Source organism: Pezoporus wallicus, unplaced genomic scaffold, assembly GCF_028554395.1.
Source record: "Pezoporus wallicus isolate ANWC-B61680 ecotype Strahan unplaced genomic scaffold, APGP_CSIRO_Pwel_v1 contig_4012, whole genome shotgun sequence".
NCBI lineage: Eukaryota > Metazoa > Chordata > Aves > Psittaciformes > Psittacidae > Pezoporus > Pezoporus wallicus.
Window position 1 is genome coordinate 1,867,195 of NW_026637828.1, and position 17,733 is coordinate 1,884,927.

At 43.3% G+C, this 17,733-nt stretch overlaps 1 protein-coding gene across 1 annotated transcript in view; it reads left to right on the forward strand.

The window, feature by feature from the left end:
• Positions 1-17,733, forward strand: part of XPO6 (exportin 6) — a 38,604-nt gene that overhangs the window by 15,226 nt on the left and 5,645 nt on the right. The window contains exons 7-17 of the mRNA XM_057407941.1: positions 2,490-2,616; positions 3,538-3,647; positions 5,908-6,016; positions 7,185-7,277; positions 9,499-9,568; positions 10,912-11,071; positions 11,883-11,975; positions 13,173-13,317; positions 13,939-14,085; positions 15,244-15,433; positions 16,586-16,741. Coding sequence (XP_057263924.1) covers positions 2,490-2,616; positions 3,538-3,647; positions 5,908-6,016; positions 7,185-7,277; positions 9,499-9,568; positions 10,912-11,071; positions 11,883-11,975; positions 13,173-13,317; positions 13,939-14,085; positions 15,244-15,433; positions 16,586-16,741 — 1,400 coding nt within the window. The remainder of the gene's footprint in view (positions 1-2,489; positions 2,617-3,537; positions 3,648-5,907; positions 6,017-7,184; positions 7,278-9,498; positions 9,569-10,911; positions 11,072-11,882; positions 11,976-13,172; positions 13,318-13,938; positions 14,086-15,243; positions 15,434-16,585; positions 16,742-17,733) is intronic.

Consider the following 17,733-nt stretch of genomic DNA (forward strand, 5'->3'; position numbering starts at 1 on the left):
AACTTTTGGGTGCTGGGGTTTTCTTGTTTGTTTGGGTCTGGGGTTTTTTTTGTTTTTTTTTTTTTGAATATCAAGAATAAAAACAAATTTAGGAAACAAACTGTGGGTCTGTTTGTGGAGATGATTTGCATGTTTCTTCTGTAAAATGCCATTTTTCCATCTCTTTAGATGTGTAACTTTGGGGTGATGGGGTGATAAACTTAGATTAATCATGATTTCTGCTTAACAGTGAATTCTGTTTGTTCACTTTTTTATTAACTTGCTCCAAATTCAGCATCACTGAGTCCTAGAAATAAGACGTATGAATGCACCACCATTGCGTACAAGATGTGTGCACAGAGTGCCAGGATTTTCACTCTGGATTTCAGAAAAGCTTTCCTGGAACCCCACAGTCTCTTGTATAACTTTGTTCGTTCTTTTATGGAAAACATGAGCAAGCAGCCTTCACTGGCAAGGCTGCGGGAGGTCTCTAACTGTTGGCCTTCGTGATATGATGTTGCCGTATCATCATGTTCTACTGCTTAGATATGTTATCCACAGAGATTTGTTGGTGTCTGTAATTGTGAGACCCCTTCATTGTGAAGGTCTGAGATAGGAATGTAACTAAATTGTTCTGGAAACTGGAAAGATTTAGCTGGCTTCTGGAGGAGTGGCGCTTTCTCTGGGCTGACTTTCCTCTCTGTGGAAAGGGATGTGAGGATTTTCCCTTTGTATATAACCCTGTAGGGCATAGCTATATTTGTATGTCTAAATACGTCCAGCTATACTGCATGAAAGTGTCATCTTGGCTTGGACTGAAAAAAATCCTAGAATCATAGAGTGGTTAGGGTTGGAAAGGACCTTAACAGTCAAATCCTGAAGAGAACTGGTGCTGAAGAAACCTCAGAGAGTTTGCTGTCTTCAGAACCTGCTTGCCCTGGGTCCGTTCCTTCCCTTCCTCTCAGGGTGCTGGTTGTTTTTGTTCTTTTACAAAGTGGTCTTGAACAGCTGGTACTACCAAACTAGTCCAGAAAAGGAGTAAGCTTAAACTATCTTTTGCTTTATTTGTGTTTGGTTTTAACTTGAAGATCCCAGAACATGGCAAGTAAGGATACAACCAATGGCCCAGTGGCTGCAGAAGGACCTTTGGAGGTGGCAGAGCTAGGGACCAAGTAAGACTTTCACTGGTCTGAGATCAGAAGCTCTTCAAGAAATAAAAAATTAAAAGCATGAAGGAAATGCTTGGATCTGGACTCTTTCTTTTCCTGCTAGCTTTACTTCTGAAGTGTTTGATCTGTGATCAGCTATGTTTAGTGATCTCTTGTGAAGTAGGCAATGCCAAATAAAAAGGAAACTTAATCTTTTTGCATAATCAAAGTATTATGTGGTTTTGTAGGCTTGTAACAACCAATAGTGTTGCAGCTCTTTGTTAGCTGGCAGTACGGTCTTGAGTGAGACGTCATTAGGAAGAGTAGGGTTCCCCCCCAAAAAAAGCTTACAGAAGGGAAAAGCAAGGCAGTACAGTAAAACCAGTCTGTTAATGTGTGTCTGCAACTTTGCTAAACTTCAGGTGCTCTTGCACTTTAGAGCTCTTGCCATGTGGGAAGGATGTACTTCTCTGTACATAGCCATGCCACTGGATTGCTGGAGCTCTCGATGTGTATGATGCTGCAATACATTGGTCTTCTGATGATGCATTGAACTAATGGAGTATTGAACACTCTTCTGTATAGGTAGACATGAGGATGACTTCTAACCTTGATGAAACTTGTGTTGCGCAGGGTTTGTTCTTAATCCCCAGTAAAAGCTTACCTACCCCACTGTGGTCTTAGTAATTCCACCCCAGGTGCATCCTTTTGAACCCTCAGTGCTTCACTGAGGTGGTGCTCTTGCTGGACTCCCTTAAGTGTTGGTAGCAGGCTTCCTTTGGATCTTCACTTTGTGCAGTCCCAAACATCGAGTAGTCGCATGCTTTGTAATAAGTTTTGTCTTTATAGTCTAATTTAGTCACAAAAGCCTGGGCTCAGTTCAGAAACTTTTGGATGGTTGGTCTGCACTGCAGGAGAAACCATTCTTCCCAGGTCTCAGCTCCATGGTGCATCCACTACCTTGTGTAAATGTAACACATGTATTGCTAACTCCTGTGTTAACTTCTTGCTTCCAGCTGAATTCCTCAGCAGTACTATTTATTCCACTAATCCTATCTACATCAGTAAGATGACCCCTGCTGTTAATTATTCCTCTAGGGTGGGGAGAGATTGTGCTTATTTGCAGGCATGGTTGAACTCAAATATATTTACCTGAATATTAAAGTTGCTTTTGACTAGACTGTCTTTTCTACTGTTTCAGGTATTAACGGAATGAAGGTAGGTAATTGTTGCAGAGCTTTATATTTTAATTGTTCTACTGGTTGTTAATTGTAACTTTCTTTTGATCACCGTTTCAATGAAATTGCTTTCCCTTGTGGCATCCTTCATGTTTTCTCAGTTGTTTTCTCCTTTCCCTTGTAGCTACATCGAGAAGTTTACGGATTTTCTCCGGCTCTTTGTGAGCGTCCACCTACGACGAATTGAATCCTACTCCCAGTTCCCTGTGGTTGAGTTTCTGGCACTGTTGTTCAAATACACTTTTCATCAGGTACAGCCCTGAGACATTGTTTTTCCATGGTCTGTTCTCTTTTCTGTTTTGTACAGAAAGCAGGGTCAGCTTGTTTTCCCCAGGGAAGCTGATACCTTGGGTTATCCTAGAAAAAAACCTATTAACTTGTCTCTCTGGCACTTCCCGTCTAGTGCTGGAGACTTGGAAATGGCTTAATGTGCCCTTGGATTTAGTTGGAGACGGGTCACATCTTGCAAGAGCAACTTGCCTGGTGTTTATCTTTGGTTTTGCTTTTATTTATTTTCTAGTCCTTGGAACAGACATTGTTGTCTGGAACAATCATAGTATCCCAGACTGCCTTGGATTGGAAGGAGCCTTAAAACTCACCCAGTTCCAACCCCGTGCCACAGACAGGGACACCTTCCACTAGACAGTTAGACGGTTGCTCCAAGCCCCGTCCAACCTGGCCTTGAACACTGTCAGTGATAGGGCATCTCCATCTTGCTCATTTTGTGTTTGGGAGTGCTTTTCTTCCTCCTGAATGTGATTCTTTTATCTGAGGCTTTCCTTGTAAGTTTTGGTATTGTATCAAAAGCCAAGGTTGGGGTTTTATTGTGTGTTACCTTGCTGTAGAAGCTGTCACAGTGAATTCAAACCCCTGTTTGTCCCCATGTATGAATAATGGCAAGGCAGCAGATTTATAAAATGCTCAAAGCTGATGCAGCAAGCCATGAGATGGGTTAATGCTGAGACCAGCTTTGTAATTCCTGGGTTCCTACCCTTGTGCAAAATCTTTTGCTGATCTTTTGACAGCTATTAATGTCTCCAGTGACTTTCTAAAAGTGTTTTAATAAAGCAAGGAGTCCTTCCTGTGAAGTGCGTGCTAACTTGTGTTTTCATTGTGTGAAATCAGTCTTGCCATAGCTTGCAATACTCATTGTAAATTTTGGGGTATTTCAGCCTACACATGAAGGTTACTTTTCTTGCTTGGACATCTGGACGCTCTTCTTGGACTACCTGACTAGCAAAATCAAAAGTCGTCTGGCAGACAAAGAAGCAGTACTCAACAGGTGAGCAGTGGGGAAGCTCTCAGGATGTCACAGCTCAAAGAGCCTTCATGGTCACCATGGCAGAGGATGTGAGAAACAAGCTGTTGCTTACTTCAGCTTCATGTGTGGTCAGGCCCTTTCTTCTAAAATTGTGAAGTAGAAGAGTGTAAATTTCAGTTTTTCTCACTCCAGAGAATTTAAACTGAGCAGATTAGGGTAGAAAACTGCCACGTGCCTTGCATGTGAACTTGGCAGCCAGAGTTAAAAAGCTTTGTGGTCTAAAATAGAACACATTAGCGAATTTTAGAGGATGCTTTAGCTCATATCCAGAGTCAGTTGCCTGGTAAGTGTTTGCACAGCTCGTACAAATAATTTAAGAATTAGGAAAAAAAGATATTTTATTAGGATTTTAAAATTCCTGTTGAAATGGAGAATGTGTTTCTGACAAATATTGCTGAGACTGTGTTTGGAAGTTAGAAGTTCCCCTTGCTTATCTCTGCTGGTTGTGTGCATCAGTTGCAACAGTGGTTGGCAGCTCTGCCTTTGTAGATGCTGTATCCTGAAATTGGGGGCTTTCTTTGGATAAGAGTGCCTTTGCTGCCATTTCAAGGATCTGGGGAATACACTGGTACTTTGCTCAAGTTTTGGAGGCTTAGAAGTGCCATGGCTTGTGCTGTGTTAAGTGCAGAAGGAAGCTGCTTTTCCTCAAGCACACTAAGTGTAAGTGGTTGGTTTTTGAAAGGCATCATAACCACAAAGAACAAATGTGGAACAGGCTTACACCAGACACTACTCTTCCTCTCAGCACGGGAACCGTGGGGTTTTAATTTCTCAAGTAGTAGGTATTTGCATTTGAATTTTGTTATAATTTGCTCCTAATTTGCTGCGCTCTCCCTAATGCTGTTGAACTCTGTCTTGGTGTTCTGCTCCTCTTCACCTGGCTAATGCATGTGTAATGCGTACTTGTGTCAAACAGTTTGTGATGGAGAACATGGAAACATACAATAGCTGTCTCTAGGAGATGTGTCAGACTAAAGCAGATTGAAAAGCACACAAGTGGTTGAAGCTTGTACTGCTTTGTCTTCAGGGACAGCATTGACACCAACAGCCTCCTGCATGCGCTCAGGCAGGCGAGTGTTGCACTTTGACAGCCTGGGAGTGGTTACACTGCAGGAGCACAGATGATATTTCCTGTTCTGTGGTTGACAAACTCTGCATTTTGTGCATGCTGCAGCTTTTACTATTGGTTAAATTGCTAAATCGAGAATTACATCATCTGAGTACAAGAAAAGTTGGTAGCTCAGCCTCCCTTGCACAGACAGCTATCAGTTTCTTCAGCTGACTAGGCTGACACTTTGATTACATGATGCTCTGAATGTCTGGTAGTGTATCCTAATGCCTAATTTTCCAGCCTGATCACACCTAGAAAAGAACATGGTCTTTTACACTGGACTCCAGCTGAGAAAGGAGAAAGGAGGTTTTTAAAACAATCAAATCAGCTCCACTTGAAAGCCCCAAACACTAATGCTATGTTATCAGGAGTGACTGCATGCTCAGGTGGCTCTGTGCTGATTTTGCAGCTTGGCATTATTCTTTGGTGATCATTGAGGAGGGTTTTCTGTGCTCTCTACCAGCTTCCTAGCTCTGAGAGATGAAAAGGCATCTTTCAGTGACATGCCTTTCATGTTAGAGTACTATTAGTTAAGGGGCTGGCTTTGTTTCAGAGGACAAGGGCCTGAATTCTTTGTCCAACAGTGTAGGGAAAGAGGATAGCAGAACAAATAGCCTCAGGGGAGTCGCCTTTTGAGATATGCAGCAATAACTGCCTTATTTCACGTATTTCACATTCACTGCCCAAAAGCAGAGCATCAGACAGGCTGCTGAGGAGCAGCTTAAGCAACAAGAAGCTTTTGGTGCCTCCTGTTCATGTGTATCTGCTGTTATTCCAGCAAGCCACTCCTACCTTTCCTGTTTTGAACTTGTGGGCTGCTTCTGTTGCTATCAGTTTTCCCTTTCCCTTTCAGAGGTAGTGGGGATATCAGGTATTACCAACCTCTTTCATTGCAGGTAGTATGTGACATGAAATAACATGATACTCTTAATCCCAGAATCTGCTTAGTGTTTCCTCAACAAACCTCTAAAGCTGTGCTGCAGGCTCTTTGTAGTGGCCCACTTGAAATTGTCATCTGTGTGACTTACCTCCTTTGCTGGAAGGGCTGTGGCACAGCAATTCTGCAGAATTGTTTTATCAAACTCTTGCTCTGTTTCTCTGTGGTCATAGGTACGAAGATGCCTTGGTTCTGTTGCTGACAGAGGTGTTGAATAGAATCCAGTTCAGGTATAACCAGGCACAGCTGGAGGAGCTGGATGACGAGACACTGGATGATGATGTAAGGAGCAGAGTTGAACAAGGACAACTACAGGTCCAGATATTAGCTCTTGCACTGGTAACACCTGGAATGTCATTCCCAGTGCTCCTGCTTTCGAGTACAGGCTGCTTGAGCTGCTGCTACAGTTGCTTCTTCATTCTGTGTGGGGTTTGAGGTTTAAAGCAGCAGGAAATACTTTTGACAAAACTGGATTTAAGGTCACAATGAAAAGATATTACCTTTGTTTTTAACTTTGTTCTTTTAACTTCTTTGGGGGAGGAGGGGATATAGATACTTACATTCTGATTCTCAGAGGCATTAGGTGTCCACATCCAGTTGTTTTGGAAATTAAGTGCTGAACTATCTCTGATACAAAATCTTTAAGCTGGAGCAGCTCTGCTCTGGAGACAGGCTAAGAGAGCTGGGCTTGTTCAGCCTGGAGAAGAGAAGGCTCTGGGGAGACCTTAGAGCAGCCCCCAGTGCCTGAAGGAGCTACAAGAAACCTGGAGAGGAGATTTAGCCTGTAGGGACAGGACAAGGAGAATGGCTTTAACCTGACAGAGGCGAGATTGAGATGAGCTCTTAGGCAGAAGTTCTTCCCTGTGAGGGTGCTGAGGCACCGGCACAGGGTGCCCAGAGAAGCTGTGGCTGCCCCATCCCTGGCAGTGTTCAAGGCCAGGTTGGATGGGGCTTGGAGCAACCTGGTCTAGCGGAAGGTGTCCCTGCCTGTGGCAGGGGGTTGGAACTGGGTGAGCCTTAAGGTCCTTTCCGAACCAGTCTGGGATTCTATGATATTTCTACTAAGTCGGTATCTGTAAACATCATCTCAGTACTGATAAATCTAGAATTGGATTAGCTCTATCAAATGGTTGTGAGAGGTTGTTCTGCATAACAGATGCTTGTCATCTGAGCAGTAACTGTGCTTTGGGAGTGAATGCTTATGCCTTATCACTCTAGGGAAACATATGCCCTTATGCCTAAAGCCTGGCTAGGCAAAATTATTCTCCATCAGGTACTTAGTGGCACATGAGAATCAAAAGAGCAGTATCTCTTCAGCATTTGGTTGTCTGCAAAAGCCAAGCTCTGGAAAGGAGCTTGCTAGACCCAAACATCAGTTAAGACCTACTAGTTTGCAAAAAGCTGTTACCCTCTGGATGTCCTGTACTTACCTTGGTGTTTCTTCCCATAGCAGCAGACCGAGTGGCAGCGGTACTTGCGCCAGAGCTTGGAAGTGGTTGCAAAAGTCATGGAGCTCTTGCCAACTCATGCCTTCTCCACACTAGTAAGTTGTTATCCAGACCAAAAGTGCAATGTGAAATGAGCACCAACTGCTGGAGTTTGTTGCAAGCTGTTTAATAGAAGCCACAGTGCCAAAGAAAGGAGGGAAATTTGGTTTTGGATGTAAAACCTTGGCAAGAGGAGACCAGAAACTGAAGGAAAAAATCTTGGGTTTTGGCTTTCTCACATTCCTTGGTGTGTTTTGAAGGCAGTGCTTCAGTGAGCATCTGAGTCCTACTTGCTGGACACTAAGCTCTTTAGACCATCTTTCAAAGTGTAAATATTTGGCAGCAGTCCTTCGCTGGTATTTATCTTGGTCTTTATATTAGGTGGCAGCACTGTGAATTGGGCAGATGGGTCTTGAGTGGAATCTTTGTTTAAATGAAAGGCTAAATATAAATGCCGAAGAAAGCGCCTCAGACAATTGGGAATTACATCTGATAAACACAGAGAAGTGCTTTGCTCCAGCTAGTGCCACTGCTCTTGCTAAAATTGGTGGTGTAAAAGCTGTTGGGCTTTGTAGCATTATAGTGGGTTTTGAGGAGATCTTGAGGCTGTAAGCCAGTGTAGTTCAACATTCAGGGTAGTCAGTGCCTTTTTGCTGTTTGAGAGGAAAGATAAGTAATAGCAGCAAGATCTCAAAGCAAGCCTATTAATTCTCCTGGAGATGCCATGTACCTGGACCTCTGAATCACGTTCCCAAGAAGCAGAGGAAATGAAGCTGCTGCAGGGGCAGAAGATGCCTGATCTGAACTGCTTTGAATTGATACTTTTATTTAAGAACCATTCTGGCTGAGCTAAGCACTATTCCTAGAAACTGAAGTAGTGAACTTAACAACCCTCGTGTGAAAGTAGAAGTTGCTCTGCAGCGTGGCACATGGCATGAGTCTGCAAGAGGCAGACAGAGGAGCAGCTATTTCGCTGAGCATATGGGTCATATGGTGAAGAGCATGTGGCTTCCTTAAAGTAACACATTAACATGAGGAAGACTATCTGGGTTTTTTAAATAGCTCTCTTCCTGCAGTTATATAAAGTCTCTCCGCTGTTATTTAGGCACAGCATGTTAGAAACTTGATGGTGAGTGCTTTCTTGAGCCCTGCATTAGATCACTCTTTTATAGTGGATAAACTGGGAGATTCTCAAGCAGTTTCAGGTGCTTCTCATGATGCTCTGCAGTGCTGTTGGATGCAGTGACTGGTCTGTCAGTAGCAAATAATTAAAACAACATACAGCAACTGCTGTTACTCTGTCCCATGCTGGACAATGAATGGCTGTGGCTCCTTCTGCTGATGGATGAGGGAACTTTCATAAAACCACTCACATCGTATGTGGTGACTTCTACCAATAGACTGAAAAGGTTAGAAAATATTTTTTCTGATGCGATGTCTACAAGGAAAGGGTCAGTGTGCAGTTTTGTCCTGTATGGATACAAATGCATTCAGGTACACCACAGTCTCTTAATGCAGATCACTGAGGTACCTTGGCTGGCTGAAAACTGTTTAGAAGGCTTTCTAGTCTGTGTGCACAATTCACTTCCCCCATGGCAGCATAACCTGTTGCTCAGCTGAAGTGTCACCAGGATCAGGCATGTTTGCTGTCAGTCCTGCCCTCTATTCCCAGACCAGGATGGATGAAGACTGTGGTGGCTGCTTCCTTGGTTGTTTTTTTCCCCTTGGAGCTTTCCTAGTGCAGCCTGCAGCTTACCTGCTGCAGTACTTCCCTTTTACACTCTGCTGTAGAGGCACTCTGCTTGGAAACTTGTTTGGTTGAACAGTATTTTGGTAGCTGCATTTTGAGGAGCTGATGCTTACGAGTGAGATAGCTGCAGCACAAGCATTTTGTGCTCCATACTCTGCCTTTCCTCTGCTCTGTTTGATCTGGGTTATCCATCCATCTGTATATTCATAGTGGGGCATGCTGTGCCATCACTTAGACTTATCAGACCATTATCTTGTTAGGCTGATTGCTGGTATTTGTGGGAAAGGGAGAGCTACCACAGTGAAGTGCCCTCAGGGTGGTGATCTTGGTGGCTTTCATGACAGCTGTCAGGACATGAGAAGCTGTGGCATGCAGGATCAGGCCATAACCTAGCAACTTGCCTCTTCTCCAAATGTCTTTTTGAAAACACTAGGGAGAAGTAAGAAAGTTGTGCACTGTGTAATTGGTAGTTGGATGTTAACTGTCTTCCAAGCCCCAAAATCACTCTCGTTTCTTGTCTCTTCTAGTTTCCAGTTCTGCAGGATAACTTGGAAGTGTATCTGGGACTCCAGCAGTTTGTGGTCACTTCAGGGACAGGTAATAACCATTGTGATCCTCACTGTTTGAATAGCGATTGCAAAAGCTGTCTAGACCTGCTTTGGTGTTGCTTCTTCCATATTCCATTGAGGGTCTGAACATGTGTATGGTGTCTAATGGCTCAGTAAACATCTCAGCAGACATGTAATAATGTGATTTATTTTCTTGTTAAAAACAGGTATGCAGCTTCAAATACTGCAGTAACATGGATGGGATGACCTTTTTCCTCCCATTAAATTTATTTCAGGAAAGATTGTGCTCCCATTTGCTTGGGGCTCAAATCTGGTGTGAAGTTGTCCACCATAGGAGTATTGTTATTTAGGGTGAATTAAAACTATTTTGAGTCCATGAGAAGATGAGCTATTTACAATCTTGTAGTAGTTTCTTATCTAGCTGGCGTTTCAGGAGCCTTCATGTATAAAGTAGTTTACAAAGACACCAGTGCTCTCAGAATGTAAAGCATGAGTGTGGCTTCGTTGCTCCTTCCTGCCAAATAAGGAAAGTCATAGTAGTAAGATCTGTGTGAGGAAAGATTGTAGCTGAGGTACAGCAAAAGGAATCTCTTGTATTTCAATACTGCTACACATGGAAATGTGGTATTGCAGAACTTATTTGATTTTTTTTTTTTTAGTTCAAGGTCTGGAGTGTTTGGAAAGCAGGTAGATATACAACTGAGTGGTAGGATGATTGCATAAATAATAAGACTGGCAAATCTAGTTATTTGTATGGTCCTTATATGAGAAATATAAAAATAATTAACAACTTTTCACATCAGAAGCAAACATTATTGTTACAATTGTGGCTGTGCTTTTGGAACACTTCTGACCCTCTGGCCAGGAGAGGGAGTTTGGGTAATGACCTCTGCAGAGCTGGGGTGGCTTTCCGTGTCAACAGATAGACAGAAAGGCTCCTGTTTATGTAGGTATTAACACAAATAGAATAAAATAAATGTATGAAAGGCTGAAGTACTTGGTAACATGTTTCAGCCTTTAAATTGGAATTAAAAGTGTGGCAATCAGAACAGTTCAACTCATCTTGCCCAATTTGAGTATTTCAGTCACTTGGGCAGTGCTGTGATTTGAACTGTGACCTGCTGCTGAGCTAATTGAAGAAGAATGCATGTAATGTAATTAGAATAAACTTTGCATTTCCTGTATCACTGTAATTAGGTTTCCCAGCCCAAAGAGCTGTATTTATTAGAATACATATGACCTACTTGCATAAAGTTTTTCAAGTATGGGCTTTCAGACTGCTAGGCTCTTAGTCAGTGGCTGTTAGCACAAGCAGTTGTTGACACTGAGGTCTGTTGGCTTCATTGCTAATGAACTTTCCTGTCATTCCAGGTCACAGGCTGAACATCACTGCAGAGAATGATTGTCGCCGCTTGCACTGCTCCTTAAGGGACCTGAGCTCCTTGCTGCAGGCTGTTGGGCGCTTAGCAGAGTACTTCATTGGGGATGTGTTTGCTGCCAGGTTCAACGATGCTCTGACAGTGGTAGAGAGGTAGGAACAGGTTTTGGGGTTTGCTGTCCCTTCAGTAGTACCAGGAGCAATCGCCACCACTGCAGTGAGTGTGAAAACCAAGGTTTCTTTCTGCCTCCCCTTGTTATGATTGAACTGAGATATGAAGAACCCAATGGCCGGAATCTTGTTACATTCATCAGTGCTATGTTTCCCAGGTAGCTTTCTAAAGCCTTAATGAAAAAACTAGTCAGAGGGATTAAATAATATCAGTCACATGAAAGATTGAAGTACTTGTTTTCCAGCATCTGCATGTGTGATGCAATGAAATGAGATGCAGAGTTTGATTACTTCAGAATTGTATCTCAGAGGTAAATCACCAAAATCTCTTAAGTGGAAAGAGAAATGCCCCATCCCTGGCAGTGTTCAAGGCCAGGTTGGACAGGGCTTGGAGCAACCTGGTCTAGTGGAAGGTGTCCCTGCCTGTGGCAGGGGGTTGGGACTGGATAAGCTTTAAGGTCCCTTCCAACACAGACCATTCCATGATTCTATGAAAAGACCTGTGAAAACCAAAAGGCAGGCATCCTTCCATTCTTTCTTCAAGAAACTTAATTAGCACATGGCTGCAGATTACAGACCTTCTGGGCTTTATGTGTTTTTTCATTTTCATGCAGGTACAGTGTATTTGTTCCATCTTACTGCAAATTATTTTCAACTAAATGGTCTAAGCCTTGTCTACATATTAGCTAAATATTGACACAGACTTGCAAAGAGCTTCATTCAGATAGATGTTAAAGCAGATTTGTACATGTGTATATCCATCTCACACTGCCATGTATGTGTTCACTTCCAGGTTGGTAAAAGTAACCCTGTATGGATCCCAGATTAAACTGTACAACATCGAAACTGCAGTACCATCTGTACTGAAACCTGACCTTATCGATGTGTGAGTATGAGATAGACAGTGCAAATAGTTGGATTCAAACTTGGTATCTACATGGGATGGTACATCCTCAAATGGATGTACTCAGGTTATTTAAAGAAAAAGATATTTGTGATGAGAATTAAAAATATCCATTAGCTCTAAAACTGTTACTCTGCCCTGTACCAGTGGTTGTAAAAGCTTAATTCTTTTGCAGTGTAATTAAATTATGAAATAAGTGTATTTAAATTATGAAGTAGCAGTGTATTAAGAAATTGATCTACTCTCTGTGTGTAGTTCCACTTTATGGATTTTTTGCCGCCAAAGTCAGATCTATGGCTCAGGCAAAAGATCTTTTTCCTAGTACAGGATTTTGAGTACTTGGCTTCCAAGACAAATGTGCCTTTCAGCTATGCAGGTCATTTCTGAAACAAATGAATACCTTCAATCTAGAAGTTGACATTAAGTGTGAAATTGATGCTGCTGGTAATAGAGCCCCACTCTGACAGCCTTTTAGAGCCCTTCTATTCCTCAGGCTGTGTAGTACAAACTGATTTCCTGCCAGCTGGTGTTTGTGAGCAGAATTGAAGTCTGTCCTTTTGAACACGTCAAGTACTTGTTCTAGTTTGCAATTGCCTGTACAGGAGCTCCTCAACCCTTCTTGTGAGGTTTCATCATGTAGCTCCCTGGATTTCTCCTAATAATCCCAAGTTACTAGCACTGACTTTTGTGCAAATAATCTTCTTTTAATGTCTTTTTCCTTTTCTAGTTTAAAATAATACGGGAGGCTTTTTTCCATGATCTGTTAGTGAGGGGTTTTCCTCTATATAGTCCCAAAGAAATATCCTGACTCAAAAATCTTAATATGGCCTGTGTCAGAAGTGTAATTATAAAGTATGGTTATGGCTGACCTACCAGTCAATTAGAAATTGACCTTATCGAATATAATCGATTATGATTTGATCTTTTGGCTTAATACTGTTGCTGAGTGAGTTCAGTTTCAGCACATGTTTAAATATGCTTTGAATATACAGGGTCTGAGGCAAAAAAATTAAGCAATTTAAAGAAAAAGCTGACAGCTTTGTCTGAAAATATCAATATTCTTCTGCCTTGTGCTGTCAGAACTAACCATGCTCAGGACATAGGCCCTTCTGTAGCAGTCCTGGAGGACGTGCCTTTTATCCCATGTATGTATCTTATCCTTGCTCTGCTCCTCCTCAGGCATGCTCAGTCCCTGGCAGCCCTGCAGGCCTATGCACACTGGCTGGCACAGTTCTACAGTGAAGTTCATCGCCAGAACCCGGGGCAGTTCATCTCTCTTGTCTCCACCACTCTGGAGGCTATTACACCCCTCATCAGCTCAAAGGTACCTTTGTCAGTTCTGGGCTGAGGGAAGACTTCCCCTGGAGCCAGAGACCCTCAAGGGACACAACTGTTGTGTTCACTTGTTTAACGGTCTGCTTTGAACCATGCTGTTTCTCCTGATATGAATCATTCCGAGTCATAAAATAGTTTGGGTTGGAAGGGACCATAAATCTTATCCAGTTCCAACCCCCTGCCATAGGCAGGGGCACCTTCTACTAGGGCAGGTTGCTCCAAGTCCTGTCCAGCCTGGCCTTGAACAATGCCAGGGATGCGGCAGGCATGACATATGTCAGGGATGGGAGCTGGATGTCTTTCCTAGAGCTGCAACAGGTGTCTCATATAGGGTGAGACCAAGAGGAGTTCTAGGTAGCATTGTAGATGAGGCTAGTACCAGATAAGCAACACAGGCATATAAATTCAGCCTAATGATTTTATGGCTTGAAGCAGGGAAATCTCTCTTTCATACTTTTAAGGGAACTGGTCTGTGCTCTAATTGGCAAATAAATGCTATTAAGCAGTCTTGCTTGTGAAAAGCTGTCAGTGGCAGCTCACTGTGCTGTCTGACACCAGTGGTGCGTCACATGCTGGTGTTACTGGGCAGCCTGACAACCCTCTCTTTCAGGTGCAGGAGAAGCTGCTGCTATCTGCGTGCCACCTGCTAGTCTCTTTAGCCACCACAGTGCGACCAGTGTTCTTGATCAGCATCCCAGCAGTACAGAAGGTGTTCAACAGGATCACAGACACTTCTGCTCAGCAGCTTCCTGATAAGGTGATTGTCTGAAGCATGAAGTGTGTAGATGAAGTGTCTTTGAGAAGCTGTGCCTTGGCTCGTACTGTATGAGGTATAACCTCAACAGTAAAGGGCAGGGGCAGTAGTTATCTCTGTCCTGTGGCTGTACAGGAGTCACTGTGATACAGTTTGTCTGTAATGATCTATTTCAAGCAACAGAATAAGGAAAAATCGCAATTGCACTCCTTAGATCTTATTTCTTCCTCACTTGTTAACGCAATACAGTGCCTGATGGTGCATTCTCTTTACAGGAGAAGCACATTGATTCTGATGCACAAAAGGTTTTTCTGTGAAACTTGTATTATTATTCCACATACCTCACTCCAAGTTAGTATTTATATTACAGAAGTACTGAAAAGCCATAGTGGAGGCTGGGATGTGGTTGTGTTGTCCGTTGGCATGGAGGCATGAAGTGCTACACAAGCACAGAAGCTTAGTGTGTAAACCAGACAAGAAGTATGAAACTGGTGTCATCTTTGGGTTTATGAATATGAAGAACAGGGACTTACCATTGCATCAGAGGGATGATAGAGCTGGGAGCTGGTTTCAGCCCTTAAGTCATGGAACTTTGCTTCTCTCTTACCTTGCAGAGCTGCTAGTTTTCACTTAGGCTCACCTTCCACTGGTGAACTGTTTCCTTCAGCAGTGAGCACTGCTGGTAGAATCATAGAATCAGCCAGGTTGGAAAAGACCTTTAAGATCAAGTCGAACCATTCCCCAGCACTGCCAAGGCTGCCACTAAACCTTATCACTGAGGGCCTCGTCTACGTGGTTTGTGAACATTTCCAGGGATGGTGACTCCACCACTGCCCTGGGCAGCTTGTTCCAATGCCTGAGCACCCTCTGGGGAAGCAATTGCTCCTAATATCCAGTCTAAACCTTCCCTGGCACAGCTTGAGGCCATTTCCTCTTGTCCTGTCACTTGTTACTTGGGAGAAGAGACAGACCCCCACCTCACTGCAACCTCCTTTCAGGTAGTCATAGAGAGCGCTAAGGTCCCCCCTGAGCCTTCTCTTATCCAGACTGCCAGATGAAGAGCCGGAAAATGTCCCTTCACTCTGCGGTTGTGCTCTAGCAAGAAATGTATTGCAAAAAGGTCGGACTTTTTCTCTTGGTTTAATGTGTCATCGCTTATAGGCTCAGGTGCTGGTGTGCAGAGCACTGTCAAACGTCTTGTTGCTGCCCTGGCCAAACCTTCCAGAGAGCGAACAGCAGTGGGCAGTTCGCTCCACCAACCACGCCAGCCTCATCTCTGCCCTCACGAGGGAATACCGCCAGCTCAAATCCAATGCCATCTTGCCACAGAGGAAGGTGCAGCTGGAGGACAGTAAGTACCACGTGTCTTGGTGTGTGCTGTTTTCTGACACCTGCACTGCAAACTGCTGATGGGTGAGATTAAGCTTTTTTTCCCAACAATTATTTTGCCTGAAAAAATGTGTTTAGTGTATGGGGAGGACAGGACAGGAAAGGAGGAATTTCTGTTTTCTTTCTTTCTTTAGAGACCCTTCTCCTGTGGGGTTTGTGAAGGGCACTCTCACCCCAGCTTGCCTATAAATTCGTCCATCAAAGTACTGTCTTTCTTAGTTGTGCAGGGAAGGTGGGGTCAAATTTGTTGATATGACTTCCAATAGCAGTGATTGCATTAGGAATACTTCACAGCCTAAGGCTGGAACACTATAGGATTAGAAACATTGGGTGGAAGCAGCATTAAATGAAGATTATGGTTATAAAAACCTAAGGGAGGAAATAAGAATTGATTCCAGGCTTGGGAAGAAATGTAGATGGAGGAGAGCCCTAAACTGATTTGGTCCAGGGACCTTTGGAAAGTTTCTGTGTATATTTTGGGACTGCTTTGAAGTATGTCTGGGAGTTTTTTGGTTGGATTTTATTTTTGAGAATCAATTTAAAAGTATTGTTTCTAAGTATGCAGTGTGACAGCTTCTGCCCAACATGGCGTGTTGGTCAGCTCTGTGTGGGGAGGGAGCATTTTAGCGGTTTGCTCCTCACGAGAAGGGTATCAGAGACTGCTTACGTGGGAGGAACCCAGCCAGTTAAGATCTCCCAGCATTTGGGTTAGTTTATAGTGATTGTGTATCACTCCAGTTGTTATTTCAGAAATAGAAATCTTCAGTATATCTGGCTGTCATAATGTGCTGCACTTTTCTTGGTTAGTGTTTCTGTAGCATTATCATATTGGAAATAATATTGTCTACAGCTCAGCCTCTGCACCTGAGTAGCTGAGCAGTGGATGCATCTGTAGAGCAGTAAACCTGCGTAACAGAAAGCAAGTAGCCACAGTGACCAAATAAAACCAATTCAAAATATGAACATGCACTTGGAAACATCTTTGACTCCAACCTGGATTTGGTGTATATGCCGCCTTGTAGGGTTTTTTTAGTTACTCTGTTCGTGAACTTCATTTCTTGCCTCTTGAGTAGTGTTGACATATGCAGGAAGTATCACCTCTCTTATTTTCCAGCCAAAGTGATCATCCATCAGACACTCAGCGTTTTAGAAGATATTGTAGGAAGTATCTCTGGAGAATCCACCAAGTCTCGACAGATCTGTTATCAGTCGCTGCAAGAATCCGTGCAGGTCTCACTAGCCCTCTTCCCAGCTTTCATTCATCAGTCAGGTATAACCATAGGACAGGTTTTAATGCTGTGAGTAGCTTCATGACCTACTGATAACACCCAGAAGTCATCAGCATAGAATCGTGGTGGCATTTGTGTGAAATGTGTGGGCTTTATGTGACTAAGTGTAAAGAGAAGCTGTACTTCTGGGTGAGCTGGGCTGGACTGGAACAGGAAAGGGCGATCTCTGCCATCTAGGATGCAGGCATGAAGGTTTGTCACACTTCCAGAAGATGGAGGTGCCTTGTGTTGTGTTCAGCAATGAGACAAAATGGAGCTGATCCTGAGCACGTAAAAAAAGCTTTAGAATACCCTGTCTAGCTATGTTTGCTACTTAAATATTCTCCAGACCCTTGAAAGCAAAGAGGAGACAATCTCATCAGATTAGGTCAAAATTATCACAGAATCACAGAGTGGTTTGGTTGGAAGGGACCTTAAAAATTATCTAGTTCCAGCCCCCTGATGTGGGTTTATTTTTCCTTGTAAAGGAAAGGCTCATGAGATGTAACCAGGACTATTGCTTGCCAATCTTCTGGCCAGTGATTTACATTTTATATCACATCAGGGTAGCTCAGATGCCCAGGACTACAGCAGCTTCTCTCATGAAGACCAAGATGTTCCAGGAAAACTTTTGGAGCTAGGTGGGATTTTCTCAGTGAAGCAGGCAAGGGGGAGGCAAAACGAAGTTGAAATGCAGAGCAAATCCAAGACAGCAAGCTGATGCTGTGACTGCAGTAACTGCTGCCTTCAGAACAGGCTAGCAGCCTCATTAGCCTTCCCTTTTATAGCCAATAAACAGCCATTGCTGTTTACTGGCTATAAAAGTCTGTGTGAAGGAGGAGTTGGGCAGCTTCAGCTTCCGCTCGTTATTCAATAAGGCATGTTGGGGCTGATGAAGCATTAGTTGTGGTGCTACTCAGCTAATGCATAACCATGTGCTACAGGGGACTGCTGAAGTTAGATGGATCTTTTCAGTTACTGCCTAAAAAAAAAA